This window comes from Palaemon carinicauda, chromosome 6, assembly GCF_036898095.1.
Source record: "Palaemon carinicauda isolate YSFRI2023 chromosome 6, ASM3689809v2, whole genome shotgun sequence".
NCBI classification, from domain to species: Eukaryota; Metazoa; Arthropoda; class Malacostraca; order Decapoda; family Palaemonidae; genus Palaemon; species Palaemon carinicauda.
Window position 1 is genome coordinate 17,439,504 of NC_090730.1, and position 9,234 is coordinate 17,448,737.

Genomic DNA, 9,234 nt, shown 5'->3' on the forward strand with positions numbered 1-9,234 from the left:
CCTACTGTATAATAATAACAAAAATAACCAGAATTGGTATCTTGATCCCGGTCACCCACTGAATTTAATGGGATCCTCCGGAGCATAATACCTATCCGTTGTTAAAATTTGCTGAAAATACGGCAAGAAGTTTTGACGTAATCTTGCTAACAACGAATAAACTGATGAATAAACGAAGGTGAAAATACAATCTCCTTAGCAGAGGTAATTACTGATGGTTTCAATGTTTTGGAGCCAAAATGCACCTCTACTGTAGGTTCCAGAGCTTTCAAATATGCGCCCCGACAATTGTAAAACAAGCTCTCACTAGATGTCCTAAGAATTGATAATATTAAGGCTTCCAAGAAGTTGAAGACTTCCATATTCATGAAAAGTTATGATGCCCTGGATTTGTCAATTTACGCGGGTTACGCCCTATGCTACTCTAGATACTTAAGAATGCATACGGTAAACGAATCTTGTAGATCCTACAGTGAGAAGGAGCTTTTCTGTATGATAAAATACCAGGAAAAGAGCTCTTAAAGTAAATTGAAGTAAGTTAAATTAATGGTCTATGAGTTATTTCGTCAAGAGAAAAAAAAAAAAACGTTTAATAATCAATCAAGCAATCATTACAGATTAAAGATTTTTAGCAATATTATTATTATTATTATTATTATTATTATTATTATTATTATTATTATTATTATTATTATTTAATAATAATAATAATAATGATTATCATCTAAGCTACAAACCTAATTGGAAAAGCTGGATGCTATAAGCCCAAGGGCTCCAAAAGGGAAAAATAGCCCCATGAGGAAAGGAAATAAGGAAATAAATAAACGAAATGAGAAATAATTAGAAATGAATGAAGTACATTAAAAACCGCAAAAATATGAAAACATATTTCATATATAAACTATTAAAATTCGTATGTAGCACCATGGTATTATCTCTAAGCGAGATTGAATAACTCAACACTCGAGTACTTCTAAAAGCAATCAGAAAAAAATACAGTGAGGCGTTACGAAGTTCTTCCATAATTGTCTCATCTTTTCATAGTGATGCCTATTCCACCGACAAACATCTCCAGAGACTGTAATTGTTCAGTGACCACTTTCTTCTTGGTAAGGGTAGAAGAGACTCTTTAGCTATGGTAAGCAGCTCTTCTAGGAGAAGGACACTTCAAAATCAAACCATTGTTCTCTAGTCTTGGGTAGTGCCATAGCCTCTGTACCATGGTCTTCCACTATCTTGGGTTAGAGTTCTCTGGCTATAGGGTACACATAGGCTCACTATCTTATCTTATTTATCTTCCTCTTGTTTTGTTAAAAGTTTCATAGTTTATATAGGAAATATTTATTCTAATGTTGTAACTGCTCTTACATGACGCTATTTTTTTTTTCTTGTTTCCTTTCCTCGCTGGGTTATTTTCCTGTTGAAGCCCCTCGGCTTATAGCATCGTGATTTTCCAATTACGGTTGTAGCTTAGCAAGTAATAATAACAATAAAAATAATAATAATAATAATAATGATAATAATAATAATAACTATTATAAAAAAGTAACTGAATGATAACATCTAAATAAATGATAATTATTTTTTTCTATCATTTATATATGTTTCTCCATTGGGCTTATAGCATCCTGCGTTTTTTACAGCTAATGTTGTTGCTTGGCTAATAATAATAATAATAGTAATAATAATAATAATAATAATAATAATAATAATAATATAGAAAAACAGCAGAAGCTTTGGCGCGCATGCTCATACTCACAGTGTACTGCTCCTTAAACTCGTTTTCCATGCTAGAAAGTTTCTTCAAATCTTCGCTCAAGTTGAAGGCGGTGACGAAGGGGTCTTTGCTCGAGAGACAGATGAGCGAAGGGGACGAAAGGGCTTTGTAGGCGTTGATCCTCGCAAGGGAGTGTCTGCGGAAGGGCAGAGAAGGGTGAGGGTTAGGTTAAAGGACGTAGAATTTCACCTTTCATCTCTCTTTCCTTTCTGTAGTTCATCGTCACGTTGGGAGACTAAAAGTGTGCTTTTTAGATCCTTGAAGGGCCACTTCTTTATACATACATATATATATATACTGTATATATATATATATATATATATATATATATATATATATATATATATATATATATATATATATGTATATATATATATATATATATATATATATATATATATATATACATATATATATATATATATATATATATATATATATATATATATATATATATATGTATATATATATGTGTGTGTGTGTGTGTGTGTTCTTGTATATACATATTCTTATACATACATATACAACAGTATATATATATATATATATATATATATATATATATATATATATATATATATATATATATATGTATATATATGTATGTATATATAGACATACATATATATATATATATATATATATATATATATATATATATATATATATATATCAACATATATATGCGTGTGCATATACTAAGAAATTCAATGAATGCTAAACCTGCATTTCAGTTGTAATCCTAAACATCTAGTGAACTTGATCAGTAAATTTATGAGAGAGAGAGAGAGAGAGAGAGAGAGAGAGAGAGAGAGAGAGAGAGAGAGAGAGAGAGAGAGAATATCCTATCTTTTACCTGAGAGAATCATCAGCGTCCGAAACCAAGCACTCGTCGCAGGCGCACTTGATGTCGTGGGGCATAGGAATGGTGGCACCTCTGTCGAGCAGAAGCTTGAGGATCTCGTAGTGATTCCTGTGGGCGGCCATGATCAAGGGCGTGATGTCGGGCGTGAAGGTGGATCTCTCGCCTTTTAACTTCTGCCAGGACTGTCAGCGTCGGGATGGAGAGGAAGTTGAAAGTTAAAGTTTGTCTTGTTCGGATGCGTTGGTTTGGGAAGTAGCCTAGATATATTAGCAATCATTGTGATGTATTGTTTTCGTATATTGAAATAGGATATGCGAAGTAGATAGAGTAGATAGAGGATAAAATCTAGATAGGAAAGAGTAAAAAGAAATGAAGGATTGAAGACGAGGTAAAAGGACGAGGGAGACATATAGTACAGAAGAAAAAACTCGGAAAGAATAAACTGAAATGAAGGATTGAAGACGAGGTAAAAGGACGAGGGAGACATATAGTACAGAAGAAAAAACTCGGAAAGAATAAACAGAAATGAAGGATTGAAGACGAGGTAAAAGGACGAGGGAGACATATAGTACAGAAGAAAAAACTCGGAAAGAATAAACTGAAATGAAGGATTGAAGACGAGGTAAAAGGACGAGGGAGACATATAGTACAGAAGAAAAAACTCGGAAAGAATAAACTGAAATGAAGGATTGAAGACGAGGTAAAAGGACGAGGGAGACATATAGTACAGAAGAAAAAACTATATCTGTATATATTTGTCAAAATAAACGGAAATGAAGAAATACACTCTACAAAAAATAATGGGGAGAGAAAAGAGGAGAAGGATAAAATATAAAGGAAAGAAATATTACTGGGGTTTTAAAGAATAAAGGGAAGGAAGAAAATCATTTCGAAGAAGACTGAAGCAATAGGTCTAAGTAGTGAGAAGTCCGCCATCTTGGAATAATGCAGAGTATAGAGAAACTTACGTATGGTTCCCCTGGTACATGGATCTTCTCCTCATGTAACAAGAGTTGCTCGACTCCTTCGACGTATTCCTCAGCGATAGCGTGAAGGAGTCCATCCTGGTTGAAGAAAGATGGAGGAATTGTTGACAATGATACCTCAAAGGGATTTGTAGGGAAAAATGATTTAAATTTTTCATTAAGAAAATTAATAATTGTTCGGAACTTCTATCAAGTTACTACTTCCTGGCGTTGGTTACTTCGAGAAATATTAAAAATCTCCATCAAAGTCCTTTAAATATATTCGAGTTTATCCAAAGGACCTTGGTCTCCATTGTAACGCTTTCGTTTTTAATTGTTACATTAAAGGTTTAAAGGCTAATCATGAATGGCAGAGGTAAGGGACAGTGACAATGCCCTAGAGACTAACCATATATACATATGATCAGCACCCAAGCACCCTCTCCACCCAAGCTAGTACCTGTGATGGCCAGGGAATGGCTGCTGATAACCCAGTAGATAGACCTATAGGCTCCCCCAATCCATCCCTAGCCTTAATTCTCAGGGATAGTGAGGTTGCAGACATTACAAGAAATTACCGAGCTTGAGCGAGACTTTAACCCCAATCTGACAGAGTACTAGGCAGGGACTTTTCCAATGGGCCACCACAACCAACCAGCGATATCGGATCGTCTAACTGAAGTGCACTTCGAAATGGAAAATATGTATATACTGTATATGCATATATATATATATGTATATACACACACACACACACACACACACATATATATATATATATATATATATATATATATATATATATATATATATATATATGCAGTGTATGCACATATATGTATACATATATATATATATATATATATATATATATATATATATATATATATATATATGTATATATATATCTATATCTATATCCATTATATATACTGTATACATACATACATACATACATATATATATATATATATATATATATATATATATATATATATAAGTATATACAGTATATATAGATATATATATATATATATATATATATATATATATATATATATATATATATATGTGCATACAGTGCATATGTATATATATATATATATATATATATATATACTGTATATGCATATATATACATATATATACATATATATATACACACACACACACACACACACACACACACACACACATATATATATATATATATATATATATATATATATATATATATATATATATATGAGAGAGAGGGTGTTATTATTATCCGTATTATCAATATTATTATTATTAGTTGCTAAGCTACAACAATAGATGGAAAAACAGGATCCTATAAGCCCGAGGGCTCCAACAAGGAAAATTGCCCAGTGAGGAAAGGAAATAAGGAAACCACAAGAGAAGTATTTGAGAATTAAACTTAAATAATTCAAGAACAGTTACAAAATTAAAATAAATCTTCCATATAAAAACTATAAAAACTTTTAAAAAGGAGATAAAGAAAAATAAGATAGAATAATTTGGCCGAGTGTACCCTCAAGCAAGAGAACTCTGACCCAATACAGTGAAAGACCATGATACAGAGGCTATGGATCTATTCAAGACCAGAGAATAATAGTTTGATTTTGGAATGTCCTTCTCCTAAGAGAGCTGCTTACTATAGCCAAAGCATCTCTTCTACCCTTACCAAGAGGAAAGTGGCCACCAAACAATTTTAGTGTTGTAGTTAACACCATGACCGAAGAATTGTTTTGTAATCTTAGTGCTATCAGATGTATGAGGACAGAGGAGGATATGGAAAGAATAGGCCAGACTCTTCAGTGTATGTGTAGGCAAAAAGAAAATGAGCCGTAACCAGAGAGAGGTATCCAATGTAGTACTGTCTGGCAAGTCAAAGGACCCAATAACTCTCTAGCGGTAATATCTCCAGGTGTAGCTGGTGCCTTGGCCAACCTGCTATCTACAGTGTATCCAAGGTAGAACTGTCTGGCCAGTCAAAGTACCCAATAACTCTCTAGCTGTAGTATCTCAACGGATGGCTGGTGCCCGGGCCAACCTACTACCTACAATGTATCAAATGGAGAACTGTCTGACCAGTAAAAGGACCCACTAACTCTCTAGGGGCAGTATCTCAACTGGTGGCTGGTGCCCTAGCCAACCTACTACCTACAATGCATCCAATGTAGAACTGTCTGGCCAGTCAAAGGATCCACTAACTCTCTAGGGGCAGTATCTCAACCGGTGGCTGGTGCCCTAGCCAACCTACTACCTACAATGTATCCAATGGAGAAATGTCTAGCCAGTCAAAGGACACAGTAACTCCACGGGCAATATCTCAACGGGTAGCTAGTGCCAATGTACTATTACTAAAGGCAAGTCTTACCGCAGGGCTAATTCCTTGTTCCAGTAAGAGTTCCATCATTTCTATGTTCTCGTTCTCGATAGCGATGATGAGACCTGACCTTCCCAGAGGATCGAGGCAGTCGAGGTTGAAGCTTCCCTCCTTCTTGCTGTTCTGCTTCAGTCCCTTCTTCACGATGCTGAAAAACAAAAGGAGAGATCATTTGATTGCTTTTTTCAATTAGTACACATATAAAGCTGGAAACTAGAGATTAAGGGATATGTATATAGACATACACACACACATATATATATGTATGTATATATATATATATATATATATATATATATATATATATATATATATATATATAGAATTACACTTTCTTTTTATTATACAGGGGAGATATTTAAGTTATGGTATATACACACACACACACACACACACACACACACACACACATATATATATATATATATATATATATATATATATATATATATATATATATAATATATATCTATATATTTCTTGTAACGCTGAGTGGCATCACCAATTGACCAATTGTGTAACTAATCGGTCTCTCCCCGTCACTCGGGTAAGAGTAGAGTGAGTAGCCGTGTTCTAGTTACGAAAGGGGGAGGGGTGGGAAAGGTTGTATCTGTGCCTACGTGCGTGTGTGTGTATGTACATATTTATCTAAATATCATTCATCATTTTTGACGGGTCTTGCTGATAGGTGTTGAAAGATATTACAGATGAAGCACATCGAATTTACTGGTTAAATTTCACGAGAATCCATTTTTATTGCCATTAACCATTACGTAAGCATTAATAATAATTATATTTAGCGAATGACGTCTTGCGCGCTGACATTTAAGTATTATATTACTTTGTGGCGTAGTAAGGTTTCCTTGCTTGATAAGTCCGTACCTTCATGATACACTGAATGTTATGTTTGGAGTTATCCTCTTAAAGAGTAGAACGAGATACGTATTCTCTCTCTCTCTCTCTCTCTCTCTCTCTCTCTCTCTCTCTCTCTCTCTCTCTCTCTCTCTCTCTCTCTCTCTCTCTCTCTCTATATATATATATATATATATATATATATATATATATATATATATATATATATATATATATATATATGTGTGTGTGTGTGTGTGTGTGTGTACATGGTTTATATATAGGCATAAAATACGTAAATTACATTTCATATATCCTAATAATAGGTAATCTCTTTATCTTGAAGCTTCGTAAAAGATGGAAGGAAATGTAAATACTCACGAACTAACACACACACATACACAAACACAAACACACACACACACACACACACACACACACATATATATATATATATATATATATATATATATATATATATATATATATATATATATATATATTTATATATACTGTATGTGTATGTATGTGTGTGCGTGTGTTTGTAGCCTATGTGTGGTTAGATGTGCTAGTTCCCTTGTGTGTGCGTTCGCGTATATGTACTTTTTGGTGTATTGGTGTGAGTTTGTTAGCGTACATATAAATCACACCAGAAATACGATGCGGGAAGACCAAAGAGATATATTTAATGGCTTCACACAGTCGATTTGTAGCGATGCTTAAGTTCCCTCTTAAATACCCATAAGTACGAGATATATATAAATACGCCTGGAACTCCTCTTCAAGAGGACTTTTCTTTGTGGAGTGACTAAATTCTAAGTTTTGTTTTTTGTTAATATTATGCACCTTAGTTGCTGAATAAGTTCAGTGTGGTATATAGAATCCCATGTTATGATGTAAATTATTTCCGGAAAAAAACCAATGAATCAAAATATTTTACGCACGTTTCCCATTTAAACCGGCATTTCTTTCTCTATATAGATATGATCTCCGAGATACTGTAAAGTAATTTCTTACTGTCATTTTATGAAACCTATTTTACCTCTATTCACTAGTAATTTCCGGTTGAATTTCTATATCACTTATTAGGGTTTAAAGGCCACTCATTAATTGCAGAAACAAGAAACAGTGACAATGCCTTAGCTAGCAGGACAACGACCTAGATACTGACCAGCACATTAGCCCCCTCTCCACCCAAACTAGGACCAGGGAGACCCAAGCAATAGCTGCTGATGATTCAGCATGTAGACCTATAGGCTCCTCCAAACGTCCCCACCCTTAGCTCTTAAGGATGGTGATGTTGTGGACACTAAGAAACTATCGAGCGCGGGACTCGAACTCCAGTGTGGCAGTTCACAAGGCAGAGACGTTTCCAAATGGCCACCACAACCTTATGTATAGAAGTAATAGGTTTTTGTAATAAGTGTGATGTGAGGAGGAAGAACTACATCCACAGGACGTATAGAATCCACACCTACCACACCGAATGCACTAAGTGCACCAACTCTATAATGTTTATAACTCTTCCAGAAGGCTCAAATCACTGGCGGTTCTCTACTCAGACAGCCTCTTCAACGTTTGTACTGCTTATAGAAGGCTAAAATCACTGGCTACAATACCACTTGTACTCATTGGACAGCCTCTGCAACGTTTACAATGCTTAGACAAGGAACAAATGCCATTCTGATTCATTTGCAGCTCTCGAGATTGTAAGAAAGACGTAGACACCGTTTGCAGCATCCAGACAATCACCAAGGATCATCTTAAGGGTTGTGGTGGCCTGGTGGTAGCGTCCTTGCTTGTCGATTGCCAGACTGGGGTTCGAGTCCCGCTCAGACTCATTAGTTCCTTGTGAGCCAAGGATAGTGAGTTCGGAGGAGACTACATGTCTATCTTCTGAGTCATCAACAGGCATTGCCCGGCACTCCTTGGTCCTAGCTTGGGTGGAGAGGGGGCTTGGGCGCTGATCATATGGTCAGTTTCTAGGGCATTGTCCTGCTTGATAGGGCAATGTCACTGTTCCTTGCCTCTGCCATTCATGAGCCACCTTTAAACCTTTATTATTTCAGTTGAAACATCGTCTGTTGATAGGCTTCACAGCCTTTGAATGCTTATGAGAATCCATTTATATCGTTATAATTTCTTACGTAAGGAATACTGCCTCTTTGAAGAAGCGTTCGTTTTCCGCGTTTAAATAGCCTTTCCTCTTTAATGAGGTGAAGTTTACTTTGTATTTCTAAGTCTTCCCTCTTTCAAGAGGCGTTATTTTTTAGTGTTTCCAGAGCCTTGCCTCTTTAACGAGGCGATATTTTCTTTGAACTTTAAGCCCTCACTCTTTGAAAACGAGATATTCAACACATTTTTGTAGCCTTTCCTCTTTGGT

The 9,234-nt window shown here is 35.1% G+C and overlaps 1 protein-coding gene across 1 annotated transcript in view; it reads right to left on the reverse strand.

The window, feature by feature from the left end:
* LOC137642457 (transient receptor potential protein-like) overlaps positions 1 to 9,234 on the reverse strand; it is a 37,553-nt gene that overhangs the window by 23,559 nt on the left and 4,760 nt on the right. Inside the window, exons 2-5 of the mRNA XM_068375031.1 lie at positions 5,991 to 6,147; positions 3,611 to 3,706; positions 2,634 to 2,824; positions 1,760 to 1,913 (exon numbers count right to left, since the gene is read on the reverse strand). Coding sequence (XP_068231132.1) covers positions 1,760 to 1,913; positions 2,634 to 2,824; positions 3,611 to 3,706; positions 5,991 to 6,147 — 598 coding nt within the window. The remainder of the gene's footprint in view (positions 1 to 1,759; positions 1,914 to 2,633; positions 2,825 to 3,610; positions 3,707 to 5,990; positions 6,148 to 9,234) is intronic.